Here is a 16,971-nt window from a genome sequence, read left to right as displayed (position 1 = left end):
AAATCTCTATTAGCAAGGAGACCTTTGTTCCAAAACAGACTTACTCCTTTTACAATGGACAATCAACTTTTATATAATTGGTACCAAAAAGGGATTAAATTTATAGGAGATTGTTATGAACGAGGTATATTGATGTCATTTGAACAATTAAAGGATAAATATAAAATATCAAATAATACTTTCTTTTGTTACCTTCAATTAAGGGCTTACTTAAAAGGTAAGCTGGGTCAAACAATGTTTTTGCCAAAACCTAATGAAATTGAAATTTTAATTCAAAAAGGGAAAATTAAAAAATTTATTTCTTGTATGTATAATTTGATTCAAGAACAGACAATTAAACAAGGAATCCATAAGTCAAAGCAAAAATGGGAAACAGCTCTGAATATTAATATTGATGAAACAAATTGGTCAAGACTTTGTCTTGACAGTATGACAAATACAATAAATGTTCGACTTAGATTAGTAGAATATAATTTTTTACACCAATTATATATTACACCACAAAAAATAAATAGATTAAATTCAAATCTATCCGATAAATGCTTTCAGTGTAATCAAGAAATTGGTACTTTTTTACATCCTACTTGGTCTTGTTTTAAAATTCAACCCTTTTGGATAAATTTAAGAGTCTTATTGGAACAAATTACTGGAACTCAACTTCCACATAACCCTGTATTATTTCTATTAGGTGATATTGAAGGGATAAAGCCGAAACTTAAATTGAATAAATATCAGAAAGAATTTATAAAAATTGCATTGGCAGTAGCTAAGAAGACTATAGCAGTTACTTGGAAATCTGATTCGTATTTAAGTATGGATCGTTGGAATAATGAAATGGCTAGTTCTATTCCACTCGAAAAAATTACTTATAATTTAAGAGATAAATATGTAACATTTTTGAATATTTGGCGCCCTTATTTACAAAAGATAGGATGGCATATTTAAGTGCTCCGAAAAAAATCTTGGTCCCTTGGGGAAAGTAACGAATAATTATACCAAATTTATTTTGAATCCCATGGAGCATGTGGAAACCTTCCAATACCCAGGCGGCTCTTCTTTTTTTTTTCTCTTCTTCCTTTTAGGTAGGACTATATATGGAGGGGGGGGGTAGGGTTAAGGGGGGGGAGGGTAGATTTTATCTTTCATGTATTCTTTTTGAAAACTCAATAAAAATTATATTATAAAAAAAAGTTGAATAATTTCAACTCCATTCTCATTTTCCAGATCAAAAGTGTCGCTATGGAAACCCTTGTGGGCTGAAGCTATGCCAGTCTTTCTGGCTGAACCATGGCTTTCCTTCAACCATAGTGGCCAGATCCCTTGACTGTATCTCATCTATTTCCTACACTTTCATTCTCACTGCTCTTCTTATTCCTCACCTTGCATCCCACCAGCCTTCATATCCAATTGATGATCCTTTGCAATTTCCACCAATTCCAGCAAGAATTCAGCATTTCAAACATTTCCTTTATGACAACCTGGTTGACTCTTTTGATCCCAACAACTGCTCTCCACCTAATCACATTTTCCCATGCAAAAACAATAGAAGCAATACCTGTCCCTTCGCTTCTTCCTTTTCCACCATCTATGGACCCAAACAGTCCCAACAGTGATTCACTTGCATTTCTTCCAATCTAGTATATAGGCGTCCCCCGCTTTTCGAACGTTCGCTTTATGAAACCTCACTGTTACGAAAGACCCTGTAGTACCCTGTTAGTACCCTGTTTTCGCTTTCAGAAGGTGTTTTCACTGTTACAAAAAAAAAGCAGCACACAATAAAAAATCAGCGCACAATAAAAGGCAGCTCGCGCCCCGAGCAGCCGCTCTCCCCTGGATTCGGAACTGCATTGTTGCCGGCATTGCTTTAACACATGCCTGTGAGCAGCCGTTTGCAAGATGAGTTCTATGGTATCGGAAAAGCAAGAGGTCGTAAGGGTGTTACACTTAGCGTAAAACTAGACATAATTAAGTGTTTCGATCATGGTGAACGAAGTAAGGACAAAGTGAGTTTGGTTTGTGGAAGCTGACGAAGATGATGTTGAAGAGGTTTTGGCATCTCATGACCAAGAACTGACAGATATAGAGCTGATGCAATTGGAAGAAAAAAGGATAACAATCGAAACTGAATGAGTATTGATAAAGTACGACTTTAATTTTGAAAGGGTACGTCGGTTTAGGGGATATTTGCAGGATGGTCTGAGTCCTTACAAAGAACTGTGTGATAGAAAAATGCGCGAGGCTCAGCAGTCAAGCAAGCCTTCCACATCAGCCACAGCAGACGACGAACCTCGACCTTTGACATCTGAGGCGGGCAGTCATAGGAGAAGATGAGCTGCCTGCTCTGATGGAAACAGGCGACGAGATAACACCCCAGTGCCCCACCACCCCAACCCCCAGGCCACGGACAGATACTGATTCACGGAGAATACAGCAGTAGCCGGGAGGCACACAGCACATCTTTAAGAAAAAAGCCGAAATAAACATGCTAATTAATTAGGTGCCGCCGACACATAATTGTCGGCCCAGATCAGAGACGACGCAATCGGAAATCGGCACTGATCTGGGCCGACAATTATGTGCCCAGCGGCACCTAATTAATTACCATGTTTGTTTTGGCTTTTTTCTTAAAGATGTGCCGTGTACCTCCCGGCTACCGCTGTACCCCTGCATGCTTCACGGCAATGTATCAGTCGGCAGCCTGGAGGGTGGGGGCCACTGCACCACCCAAACTCCGACTCAGTCTAACACACCATCATCAGTGTGCTCGGCGCTGTCTTCCCAATTCCGGTAAGTGATACTACACTGTACATACATTATTTCTACTTTATATAGGCTGTGTATTTTTACGTGTTATTTGGTATGATTTGGCAGCTTCATAGCTTAAAGGTTACTGGAGAGCGCTTGCGGCGTGTTTTTGCCAACAGCGCTTGCGTGAGATTTTCTGCCGATGGCGCTTTCATGAGATTTTCGCTACAGAGAACAGTTCAGTACTGACTGTGGAAAAGTATTTCTACTTTATATAGACTGTGTATTTATCATATCATTCCTGCTTTTACTATATGTTACTGTTATTTTAGGTTTTATGTGTTATTTGGCATGATTTGGTAGGTTATTTTTGGGTCTGTGAACGCTCACAAAATTTTCCCATATAAATAAATGGTAATTGCTTCTTCGCTTTACGACATTTCCGCTTACGAACCGTTTCATACCAACACTCTACCTTCGGATGGCGGGGGGAAACCTGTACTCCATTCAGTGCTCACAATGCTCTACATGGAAGGAACGAATTCCGGATATGCAGTGTAACCATGTTCATTCTGTAAGAATGACTGAGTTTACTACTGTCTGCCACCTTAATTCCCCAACCCACTCCCATTAGTCTTTGCCTTTCTGCACTGTTATACTGAGGCCCAATGTAAGATTGAGTAACAGCACCTCACCATCAGCTCAATATCAAAATTTCTTACTTGCTTTTTCTGTCTCTATCAGAACAGACTATTTCTGTTGTGCCATCAATCCGTGACACTATCTGAGTTTTCTTTCACTTCATTAGTATAACCTTACCTTCTAGGCACGTACCATAGCCATTACATACTCCTTCGCTATTATCATCCTCCACTGCCCCCATCAATCTTTATGCCTGACGGACCAATGGCAACCTAGTCTCACTCTTTGACTAATATTTCCCTCATCTTATCCACCCCTTCCTAGAACTGCGAATGAAAATCAAAAATTTGCAGATGCTAGAAACACTTATGCCTGTCAAAGTTTGTAGTAAGTAAATAGTTAATACTTCAGGTCTCAAACCCTTCATCAGAAGTGGGAAAGAGAGAAAACAGGTCAGTTTTCAGTAGCAGAGAAGGAGGGGAAGGGTTAGATTGAACAGAGATTACATCTCAGAGTGAGACGAAATGACTAATGTGGCAGTAATGTGGGAGTGGGAAGGTAAATTAAATGAGCTCCATGTCTCTCCAGGGAGAAAGCAGCAGCCAGCTCTCTGCAATTTAAAATTAACTTAGTTTTTTTCCTCTCTCCCAGTTTTGATGAAGGGTCTTCAATCTGAAACCTTATCTCTGACTCCTTTCTGTCTGACCTGCTGACTGCTTCTAGTATTTTGTTTTTATTTATAATAAACTACAGTGGTTTTTGATCAACACTGAAATCAATGTATTGCAGATGTAGGCCTCTGTTGTGGCTGCATACAAGTGAAAATGTTGCAGCAGATATATACCAATACATGGAAAACTACCCAGTAACATTGTTATGATTGTAATTTCATCTTTTTTCAAACTGCATTAAATTGCAATCTCTCCGTTTTATAAGGCATTAACTTATCCTACAGTGTAGAAAAATAATCTTGATATATTGGTAGATGAATCATTGATCCCATCTGCACATAATGTGAGAGAAGCAGCTGAGATCTTAGTTGTGATAGTAAATGGAATTAAAATCAAGAGAGTAATACCAAGCATAGGATTTTCTCTATATGGAATACAGACTGCAGGGCTGGTTATCATCATGCAAGAAGAACATAATGCCATTGGCAACATTGTAGCAAATGTTATTCTCATACTTGGCATCAGACACAAGATCTGGTGGGAAGACAATAGAAGTTGTTCATTTGCAACTAAAAAACTTAATTGTGGATCTCTAAAGGCTGATTTATACTTCTGCGTAGTAGCCTTCGCCGTACCCTACGCAAGTGGCTTACGCCGTTGTGAGCATTTATACTTGTGCATTGGTGTGTCTGCATTGCTCTGCAATTCACCGCCAAAATGCTAGTTGGCGGCGGGGTTTCTATGCCACTGTGTTGAGTTTCTTTGTGTTGGAACTCAACACGAAGAAACTCAAATTTCAAACAATGGCGACTGAAACTGAAGGAGGGTGAATTTTCTGTGCTTGCCCGGCCACTGAGAGACACGGACGAGGAAATGCATTTTAAATATTTTCGGATGTCGGCAGGTAGATTCGACGATTTGGTTCATCGTCTCCAACCATTTATTTCACATCAGTGTAAACACAGTATACTCAGAGACTGGCAATCACCATTCGAGTTTTAGTTTCAGGTGGAAGTCAACAGGCTGTAGCAGTTAGCTACAAACTGGCATCAAGCGCAGGGTCCTCCATAATTTTGGAGGTCTGTAAAGCTTTACGGAAAGCATTGCAGCCAGAGATCCTTCCCTGCCCTTCAGTTGCCCAATGGCAAGCTACTGCAGTGTAGGGGGAAATGCGATGCTACCAAGCAGTTGTTGCAGTCTGGGTCACCGCAACGCGTAGTTACATTTTTGGGGAGGTGCGTGTCAGGCTAAGGCATAGGGTACGCGGCTCGCCATACCTATGGCAGCGATTTGACACAGAAGTATAAATTGGCCTTAAAGGATCTCCTGATTTTCCATATTGACAAGATATAATTGGAGAAATTATTTACTATATGCCCGAGAAAAACAATGGGGAGAGAAAAAAAAGGTTTCAGGGGAAAGAAGCTGAATGGACGACTAAACACAATTATTTCACTTCAGGGTAGTATATAACTATGCATAATCTGGATGCAGGTTTCTAAAGGTTGTCATCACCAGGGGAGGTAGTGGGAATAAGCTTCCACAATCTACTAAATGCTCCCAATGGTGTGCATCTCAAGTAGCATCCGACAACCAAGTCCAGCAGTCGACCTTCACATATAGCTTAGCTACTAAGCCCAGCAGTACAGTTTCTACTGATAGGAGAAGGGGCAAAGGCATGTTACTGGCACCAGTCACTTCAGTTTGATGGGCCTCGTTAGCTGTGGTTGGCAGCCCATCAAAGGGAAGGAACAGTCTGATCTCAAATCTCCACTGCCTTGCAGCTATACCCTCTCATGGGAGTAAACATCAAGGAAGAATCCAGAGCTAGAGTTCTTAAAGCGGTCCTACATCGAGTTCAACGTAGTCAACTCCTGCGACATCTCAAGTGCCAAATTTTATCAGTCTCTGCTGTCCCTTTGGATTCATCAGTTGTGTGGAAAGGGGAGCCTGCTGCATGGGCAACAGCTTGCTCTTCTTATCATGCTGCCCTGCTTTGCATATCATGTAAACAACTAGGAAGAAACATCACGGTCGACTTTGACTAATGGAGGGCGTCCTCAATCTGGATGCATCACACAATGTGATAGAGGCAAATGTACATCTAGCTGGAAAATTAACTGATAAAATATAATTAACAAAGTTGGCTGCATTGGGTTGCTCAAATAAGTTAAATTCTTCTTTCATAGTTCTGCATATTTTATTCTTTATCCATGTTTACTAATACACCAACTGCTTATTTTTTCCAATCATCTATAAAAATACTAATCTACAATAAGATAATTTGTTACATTTCCACATAAAACATCTGATTTACCTGTGTCGGATTCTCTTTGCTCACTCCTGGATGGACTGACAGTGAATGGAAGTTTACGTTTCATAGAAGTTTTCTCTTTCACTTCTTTTTCCAGCTCACTGCGGTCTATCTTAGGTGTTCTGTTGTAGGATGTAACTTTCTCTTTATTCTAAAATGAGGCAAAATATATACATTAACCTAAAAATACCAAGCCACAGTAATACTTATCATGTGTTATGGAAAGGTACATTTCATAAGTGCAAATATGATAAAGGGAAGATGCAATCTCTCTGCTCATATTAAAATATGAATTGACTCCAAATTAAACTGCACTATGCTTTTTCCATTTAACATCACCAAATGCTTTGAATATTCCTGATAAGCACAAATGATGGGCATGTGCTGAAATATGTCTTGATTTGCTTTGCATGGAATGTTCCCAAATTCATTTTCTCACTTCTGCAATGAGCTTTCTTCTATATTCTGAAGTCGATTTTCTTGGTATCCAGCCCGGAGACCTTTAAATATGGCATTCTGCTGCAATTTTTTGAGTGCAGAGATAACTTTTGTAAATAAGAAAGCAGATTATAATTCCAGCATGGTAACATCTTAAAATATAGCCTGCAATCTTAGAACCACAGAACACTACAGCACAGAAAACAGGCCGTTCGGCCCTTCTAGTCTGTGCCGAACTTTATTCTGCTAATCCCATTGACCTGCATCCAATCCATAACCCTCCAGACCTCTCCCATCCATGTACCTATCCAATTTACTCTTAATGCTTAAGAGTGAGCCTGCATTTACCACGTCAGATAGCAGCTCGTTCCACACTCCCACCACTCTCTGAGTGAAGAAGTTCCCCCTGATATTCCCCCTAAACCTTTCCCCCTTCACCTTAAAGCCATGTCCTCTTGTATTTATCTCTCTTAATCTAAATGGAAAGAGCCTATTCACATTTACTCTGTCTATACCCCTCATAATTTTGTAAACCTCTATCAAATCTCCCCTCATTCTTCTACGCTCCAAGGAATAAAGTCCTAACCTGTTCAATCTTTCCCTGTAACTCAACTCCTGAAGACCCGGCAACATTCCAGTAAATCTTCTCTGCACTCTTTCAATCTTACTGATATCCTGATGATCTCAGGAATGAATCAGAATCAGGTTTATTATCACTGACATACATTATGAAATTTGTTTATTTGCAGTAGTAGTACAGCGCAATACACAATAAAGATTAAATGTTTAAATATTAACTTATTGTCACATGTACATTGAAACATACGGAGAAACGCATTGTTTGCTTCAACCTACTCAGTCCGAATGTGTGTTGGGGCAGCCCGCAAGTGTCACCATGCTTACGCTGCCAACATGACATGCCCAAAACTTACTAACCTTTACTAATCCTTATGTCTTTGGAAGGTGAGATCAAAACAGAGCACCCAGAGGAAACCACACTGTCATGGGAAGAACACACAAACTCCTTACAGACAACAGTGAGCACTGAATCCTGATCGCTGGCACTGAAAAGCGTTATGCTAGCCGTTACGTTACTGTGCCACCCTTTACAATAATTACTATAAGTCAGTACAAGTTACAATAAGAAACAAGTACATAAATAGTGCAAAAATTGTAAAATAATAAGGTAGCATTCTTGGGTTCATGCATCATTCAGAAATCTGACGACTGAGGAAAGAAGCTGTTCCTAAAATACTCAGTGTGCATCTTCAGGCTGCTGTACCAGCTTCCTTATGGGAGTACTGAGAAGAGGTTATGCCCTGAATGGTGAGGGTCCTTAATGAAGGATGCTGCCTTTTGGGATACTGCATTTTGAAAATATGCTCAAAATATCTCTCTGTATAATGCATGGTGCCAGCATTACGCTCCACCGATTCCTTTCTGTTGTACAGATGGCCAAGTAACTGCTTATATTTCAAGCTCTGAATCGGTGTTGAGCTATTATTTTAAACATATAAACACTATTATTTAGAGATTATAATGAAACCTATATCTCCATCATCCACACTCAATGATTCTGAAGATCTGAATTTCTATTTCTATCACATCTTTTAATGAATTAGTGATTTCTGATACATCTAATAACTTCCATGGTTTGCCAAAAAGATTCTTCCAAGGTGTTTCATACTTAAGAACAGTGGTCCCCAACCACCGAGCCGCGGACCTGTGCCGGGCTGCGAGGAAACGATATGATTTGGCGGTATGACTCAGCTGCACCTTTCCTCATTCCTTGTTACGCACTACTGTATTGAGCTTGAACGCACATGAGGTCATTACGCACGCGTCATCCATGTCAGCGCGGGAAGATCAACTCCTTGAGCTTGCAAATGACGGCCGGCTGAGAAGTATGTTTGACATAACATCTCTGCTGGCATTCTGGATCAAAGTCAAGGCTAAATATTCTGAGATAGCCACGAAAGCACTGAAAACGTTGTTTTCATTTCCAACATTTTTCTGCAATGAATGCAATGAAAACTAAATTGCGGAATAGACTGGACATGAGGAACCCCCTTCGAGTACAGTATCACTGTCTCCTTATCACCCCTCAATAGGACCGTCTTGTTGCAGGGAAACAAGCCCAGAGCTCCCACTGATTCAGCGATATTGGTGTGTTGCAATGATTTTATATGTTCATATGGAGAAAATATGTTCTGTGTGTTTAATATCCAAACGTTACTTAAAATGTTATGATGCTATTGACTTATAACCATATAATAATTACAGCACGGAAACAGGCCATCTCTGTCCTTCTAGTCCGTGCCGAACGCTACTCTCACCTAGTCCCACCGACCTGCACTCAGCCCATAACCCTCCATTCCTTTCCTGTCCATATACCTATCCAATTTTTCTTTAAATGATAACATCGAACCTGCTTCTGCCACTTCTACTGGAAGTTCGTTCAACACTTACTTCAAGCTCCCCTGTCCTCCCCTGATAATTGACTTATCACTATATTCATGCGTGGAAAATATGCGCTGTGTGTTTAATATTAAATTCGTTAGATAAACCCTTTTAGAAACGAAATTGAGTGTATTAGCCACTTATCACCTATATTTCGGTCGTGATTAACAACCCCCCCCCCACCCCCCGAGCAGAATTGCCAAAAACCATTTGTAGGAGGAGGAAAAAATATCGTCAGGTTACACACACGCACTGGTGCCCGCGCAAGGCTTCATGGTCATTGTAGTCTTTCTCGGGGTAAACTCAACGTATTTGACTGCGACTCTTGTCCGTTGGCAACCCTACCCCGCCCCCACCCCCCCGGTCAGCGGGTCCGCAAGAATATTGTCAATATTAAACCGGTCCGCAATACAAAAAAGGTTGGGGACCCCTGCTTAAGAAGGCTTTTACAGCAAGGCATTTAAAAAAGCATGACAGCACAGTAAATGCCATTGATATTGTGAAACAGTTTTTGTCATGAGTGGTTACTATAATTAATTTCTGTATCACTTAAATGCAATTTCTTATTGAAAATCTTACTAAGTACCCAGTTGGTAGCATTATTTTAGTAAAAGGGTGGGAGAAAATGGCCTTCAGACATATTTACTGGTCAACAGAGACAAAAAAATCAATCAATTGTGCTTTGTAACTGAATGAAAGCAATCATCAAACCTTCAGAAAGGCTACAGGTCCTCCTGCTGAAGGTAATTTAAGTCTTATTTTGTTTTGTGCCTTTAGATTAGGTTCTACCAAAACACCATCAGTCTTGGTCCAGCTCCTACAGACAAAGTAGTAGTGAATAAGTTTACCCCCAAGTAACAGAGACAATGTCTAAACTTCTGTATGCAATGATAGGCTATTTCACTGTACCTCAGAACCTGTGACAATACTAATTTTAAATTCAAGTAATTCTAAGCAAAGTGGAAGTAGAAAAAGAGTGTTGAATAAAACAATTGGAAATTCTGAATGCTGGGAATCAAAGGAGGACATGCCAATAGTGCTGAATTAGTACTTTTGAAAGACACATCTAGGAGAGTTCCTTGCAGTTTTTAGCATTACTGGAGCTATGAAAAGCACGTAAGATTTACTATAATACTAGAACTGAACATTTTGAAGATATGAGTGTTTATATTTTAAACAGTAACGGATAAGGTGCTTTCTTTAAAAAAAGGACTTTAACTTTCAAAGGTAAGAAAATTTTGAGACAGAACATCATGAAATACAATTTCCAATAATCAATATGCAAACATAGGACAGTCACCAATAAGGTGTAGGAGGAATTCTAGATTCCTTCTCATAATTACCCTTGTTACTATCTTCATAATTTTGTGTACCCCTATCAAATTTTCCCTTGATCTTTTACGTTCTAGGGAATAAAGTTCTAACCTATTCAACTCAGGTCCTCCAGTCCCGGCAACGTTCTTGTAAATTGACTCGGTACTCTTTCAATTTTATTTACATCTTTCCTGTAAGAAGGTGAACAAAAATGCAAACAATACTCCAAATTTAACCTCACCAACATTTTATACAATTTCAACAAAATATCCCAACTCTTGTACTTTGATCTACGAATGCCAAAGTGCCAAAAGCTTTCACAACAACCCTATCTTTTTGTGATGTAATTTCAATGAATAATGGACCTGTATTCCCAGATTCCTTTGTTCTGCTGCACTCCTCAGTACCTACCGCTCACTGTCTAAGACCTACCCTGGTTGGTCCTTCCAAAGTACACCATCTCGCACGTCTGCATTAAATTCCTCAGTCTGAGGAAAAAAAGTTTGATAACAGTCTCTGATTGAATCCATACCGATAGTTAATAATTAAACAGCCTTTTTGAACGATTATCTATATAATTTTTCAATGACTTGCTTCACTGGTAATTTCCTCTTCATATCCATTAGGCACAGTGACTTTTAATTGTATTCTTTACTCCATTTCTAAACACCAGTACCTAACAGCTGTCTCCTTGATTCTGCGTGGATCTAAAGAGAATTGAAAAACGACTGAATCTTTTCCATTTCCATACTTGTTTCTCGAGTACCTGATATATATTTATGTGCATCTTGGTCAATGTCTCCCATCCACTACATAATGTACTGGGTGGGCACAGGAGTACATTCAGCCAGAGACTCATTCCTCCGAGATGCAACACAGGGCGTCATAGGAAGTCATTCCTGCCTGTGGCCATCAAACTTTACCACTCCTCCCTTGGAGGGTTAGACACCCTGAGCCGATAGGCTGGTCCTGGACTTATTTCATAATTTACGGGCATAATTTACATATTACCATTTAACTATTTATGGTCCATTACTATTTATTATTTATGGTGCAACTGTAATGAAAACCAATTTCCCTCGGGATCAATAAAGTATGACAATGACTGACTATTTGTTATCATATAACATCTTAGGATTTTCCTTAATTTTAGTTACGAGAGATTTTTCAAGCACTTTTTCATCTTTCTAATTGTACAATTAGTTTCACCTGACTATTCATAGGTTTCCTGATTTTGTCTTAACCCTCTCTACTTGCTCCCCAACACAAAATGATATCAAGGTCTGGCACCTGGGTGATCTGCTTGAATGCCTCTCTAGTACTTCAATTAACTGTTTAAACTGAGCAGTTAATTTAATCTTGTTGGTGGGGATAGCTCTAGACCCAATTATTGCTGGTAAAACTGGCTCTCTCCCTCCACCTTTTTATTCTGGCAGCTTCCCTTTTTCTTCTCAGTCCTGAAACGTTGACTATTTAATCATTTCTATTGATGCTGTCTGACCTGCTGAGTTTCTCCTGTATTTTGTGTGTGTTGTTTTGGACTTCCGGCATTTGCAGACTTTCTTGTGTTAGTAATTTCTAAAGTTGCTCTCCTGTTATATCCGCAGAAATTTCAGTTTTGGTTGTACAACAGCTTAATACAGGATTAAGAGATTCCTATTTCTTGAGGAATGAGGAAGTATGGGCTATAAAGAAAAACGGGAGAAACAAAGGCAGATGTAAGGACAACGTGAGTTTGGCTTGTGGAAGTTGACAAAGATGATGTTGAAGAAGTTTTGTCATCCCATGACCAAGAACTGATAGACGAAGAGCTGATGCAATTGGAAGAGGAAAGGATAACAATCGAAACCGAATGCAGCAGCGAACGGGTCAAAAGTGAAGTTATCCAGGAACTGAATGTGAAGCAACTGCGTGAGATTTTCGCTGCAATGATAAAGTACGACTTTAATTTTGAAAGGGTACGTCGATTTAGGTCATATTTGCAGGATGGTTTGAGTGCTTACAAAGAACTGTATGATCTAAAAATGCACGAGGCTTAGCAGTCAAGCAAGCCTTCTACATCAGCCACAGCAGACGATGAACCTCAACCTTCGACATCGAGGCAGGTAGACACAGAAGAAGATGACCTATCTGCCCTGATGGAAACAGATGACACCCCAGTGTCCCACCACCCCAACCTCCGGGCAGATATTGATTCGCAGAGAATGCAGCGGTAGCCGGGAGGCACCCAGCACATCTTTAAGAAAAAAAGCCGAAATAAACAAGCTAATTAATTAGGTGCCGGGCGGCACTTTTAATTAGCTTGTTTATTTCAGCTTTTCTCTTAAAGATGTGCTGAGTGCATTCCAGCTACCGCTGTACCGCTGCATTCTTCGTGGCCCGGTATCGGGCCACTGCACCACCCCAACCTCTGATGACTCAGCCTAACACATCATCACCAGTGGTCTCAATGGCTTCCTGATTCCGGTAAGTGATACTACACTGTACATACATCATTTCTACTTTATATAGGCTGTGTATTTTGACGTGTTGTTTGGTATGATTTGGCAGCTTCATAGCTTAAAGGTTACTGGAGAGCGCTTGCGCCGTGTTTTTACCGACGGCACTTGCGTGAGATTTTCTGTCGAGAGCGCTTGCGTGAGATTTTCACTACGGAGAACAGTGCAGCAATGATTGTGGAAAGATATTTCTACTTTATATAGGCGGTCTATTCATCATATCATTCCTGCTTTTACTATATGTTACTATTATTTTAGGTTTATGTGTTATTTGGCATGATTTGGTAGGTTATTTTTGGGTCTGCGAACGCTCACAAAATTTTCCTATATAAATTAATGGTAATTGCTTCTTTGCTGTATGACATTCCGGCTTACGAACCGTTTCATAGGAACGCTCTACCTTCGGATGGTGGGGGAAACCTGTATTGCTGTATGACACTATACTGGAGACATGAACTGTTTGTAGCAGGAGTTCCAAACCTGGGGTCCACTTGGTTAATGGTAGGGGTCCATGGCGTAATAAAGGTTGGAAACCCCTGATCTACAGTGAGTATATCAAGCCAATAAAATGGTGCTACAGCTGTTCCTGCAAAACTTTCCACATTGTTTGGTCTCATCAGCAAACTTTCCCAGACCAATATTTCGAGCAAGTCAACCAACTCTCATGGGTAGGCTGTATGACCAATATCAGAATCATGTTTGTATGACCAGCATTGGGCTCTTGAAATGTCCACTCTATTGTAAGCTCTCCATAATTACCAGGATGATAGAGAAAATGCTTTAGAAAATTCCTAAAGCTTGTTTTGAAAAGAGCATCATTCTTACCCACTCCTGGCAATCCCTTGTTAGCTATCAATCAAAATAGAGCAGCAGCATCCAGCAAAGTACAAAGAACATCAAACCTCTTTGTTGGGAACGTGCAGAAACTTAACAAAAACAGAAGAAGCACCATACTAGCCACCCATCTGGTCAAGGACTTCCTGTCCCACTGTTCGTAGTCAATGAGCACAGGGCATGGAAACAAGTCCTTTGACCCAACCAGTCCATTCCAATCAATATTTCCATCTAATCTAGTTACATGTGCATAGATTTGCCCCATATCCATCTAACCTTTCCTATCTGTGTGCCTATCCAAGTACATTTTAACTACTTCCTCTGCAGCTTATTTCATATACTGACAACTTTCTGGGTGAAAACATGACTCTTAAGATCCTATCAAATGTCTCCCCTCTAGTTCTGATTCCCCAATCCTCAGAAAGACTGTACTCATTAACCCTATTTTGCCCCACATAATTTTACACCTAAGATCACCTTTCATTCACCAGCTCTCCAGGGAAAGAAGGCCATACCTTCTCAAGTTCTCTCTATAACTCATCTCCTCAAAGCCCAGCAACATTGTCGTAAATCTCTTCTACAGAGTAACCAAAACTAAACACAATGAAGTTGGGGGATGCAGAACTGGGCTGAGAAGTGGCAGATGGAGTTCAACCCAGATGTGTGAAGTGGATCATTTTGGTAGGTCAAATTAGAAGATGGAATATAATATTAAAGGCAAGACTCTTGGTAGTGAGCAGGATCAGTGAGACCTTGGGGTCCGTGTCCATAGGATACTCAAAGCTGCTGCTCAGGATGACAGGGATGTTGCCTGAATTGGAGAGCATGCCATATGAGAATAGGTTGGGAGAACTTGGCCTTTTCTCCTTGGAGCATCACATAATGAGAGGTGACTTCATAGAGGTGTATATGATGAGAGGCATTGATCGTGTTTATAGCCAGAGGCTTTTTCCTCGGGCTGAAATGGCTAATACGTGAGGGCATAATTTTAGGTGCTTGGAAGTAGGTACAACGGGGATGTCAGAGGTAAGATTTTCGCAGAGAGTGCTGGGTACATGGAATGCACTGCCAGCGGCGGTGGAAGTAGATACAATAGGGTCTTTTATGAGACTCTTACATAGGTATATGGAGCTTAGAAAAATAGAGGGCTATGCGGTAGGGAAATTCCAGACAGTTTCTAGAGTAGGTTACATGGTCAGCACAACATTGTGGGCCAAAGGGCCTGTAATGTGCTGTAGATTTCTATGTTCTACAATATTCCAAATGTGATATCATCTATATCTTAACGTAATATCCCAGCTTCCAAAGCGTTCTCACCAATGTCTTCTACAATTGCAATATAACATTCAACTTCTAAACTCAGTGACCTGATGGATAAAGGCCAGAAAGTCAAAAAGTTTCTTAATCACTTTTTCTACCTATGATACAATTTTCAGGGAATCATGTACTTGTACTCTTAGGTTCACTGTTCTACAACATTGCACAGGGCCCTATTGCTTACTGTGCAAGTCCCATCATTTACAGAAGTGTAATACCTTGCACGGATCCAAATTAAACTTTATTTACAATTCTTGGCCCACTTACCCATCTAATCAATACCCCTCTGTAAATCCTGATAACCCTTGTCACTGTTAAAGATAACAGCTATTTTATTATCTCCTACAAACTTCCTAACCTTGCTTTGTACATCCAAATCATTGAAATAAATGACACTCAAGAATGGACAGTATGTGGGGATCCCACATAGGACTCTTCAAGCACCTCAGAATATACAGAACTGGAGGATAAGCATGAAATCCAGATGGGACAGAGCTTGCCAAGTGTGTTCAGGGAAGTTTCCTTAATCAGTACATAGAAGTTCCAATGAGAGAGTATGCAATACTTGATCTCCTATTAGGGAATGTAACAGGGCAGGTGACAGAAGTTAGTGTAGGGGAACACTTTACATCTAGTGATCATAATGCCATTAGTTTCAAAGTAAGTACGGAAAATATAGGTCTGGTCTGCAGATTGAGATTCTAAATTGGAGAAAGGTATCAAAAAGGATCTGACAAGTGTGGATTGGGACCGGCTGTTTTCTGGTAAAGGTGTACTTGGTGAGTGGGAAGCCTTCAAAAGTGAACATTTCAGAACAAACACCAGCTTGTATGTGCCTGTCAGAATAAAAGGCAAAGACAACAGGTTTAGGGAACCTTGGTTTTCAAAAGATATTGAGGCTCTAGTTAAGGAAAAAAATGGAGGTGCATCGCAAGTATAGACAGGCAAGGACAAATGAGATACTTGAAGGATGAAAAGTGGCAAGAAAGCAATTCTGCAGGTTGCTACCCTGTTTGCAAGAAATTCTGATTCCCATCTGCAGGAGCCATGTATCTATATTTTGCCTGCATTGTATTTGTGTTGCACATCCTCACTCTGGGTTAAGGTAATTTATCACATGGGTTTGGACAGCGGTTAGTGTGTGGCGTGTGGTACTGAGTCGCAGTTAAAATAAACAAATATAGTCACCTGTTGCAAAGAGGTGAGTAGGGAGCACATAGTTTTCATTGACTATTCATTTTTGTTTGAATTTGATCCAATCACTTTTACATTAATTATGGAAGAGTTGAATGATTTTATTGTTGGTTTTAACAAAGGATTAAATGGAGTTTTTGGCTTGGAATTTTGTTAGTTGGAAGCACACCATACAGTGTGATGCTCCCTCACTTAGCCTCCCAGTGACTTTTTGTTTGTTTTCAAGTAGTCACTGCATTTTGTCAACAATAATTTTTTTCCCACATGCCAAAAACCAGTTTATGGCAAAGCCATCAGCACAGACTATTTTGTACAATGTATCACATTCTAAACGAAGAAAATTGCTTGGACTTGTTGGTGGAAAAAGAACTCCAACAGAAAGGAACACAAAGAAAGGCCAGCTGTTATCTGAGGTAACTACCATCGCAACACAGAACGTGAGAAGGCATATTGGCAATGTGAGCAGCTGAAGTGGCAGTCCTACCTATGGCTGTGTTGATTCATGCTGTGTATTTATGGATGGAACACAGTTTGGTCGGTACTG

The 16,971-nt window shown here is 40.2% G+C and overlaps 1 protein-coding gene across 3 annotated transcripts in view; it reads right to left on the bottom strand.

Moving 5' to 3' along the window:
• The window catches only part of ankrd12 (ankyrin repeat domain 12), a 215,131-nt gene that overhangs the window by 85,657 nt on the left and 112,503 nt on the right, over positions 1–16,971 (bottom strand). For all 3 annotated transcript variants that reach the window (XM_063059048.1, XM_063059066.1, XM_063059058.1), the window contains exon 3: positions 6,376–6,523. In XM_063059048.1, coding sequence (XP_062915118.1) covers positions 6,376–6,523 — 148 coding nt within the window. The remainder of the gene's footprint in view (positions 1–6,375; positions 6,524–16,971) is intronic.

Source organism: Mobula hypostoma, chromosome 1, assembly GCF_963921235.1.
Source record: "Mobula hypostoma chromosome 1, sMobHyp1.1, whole genome shotgun sequence".
NCBI lineage: Eukaryota > Metazoa > Chordata > Chondrichthyes > Myliobatiformes > Myliobatidae > Mobula > Mobula hypostoma.
This window is presented reverse-complemented; position numbering and strand designations above follow the sequence as displayed.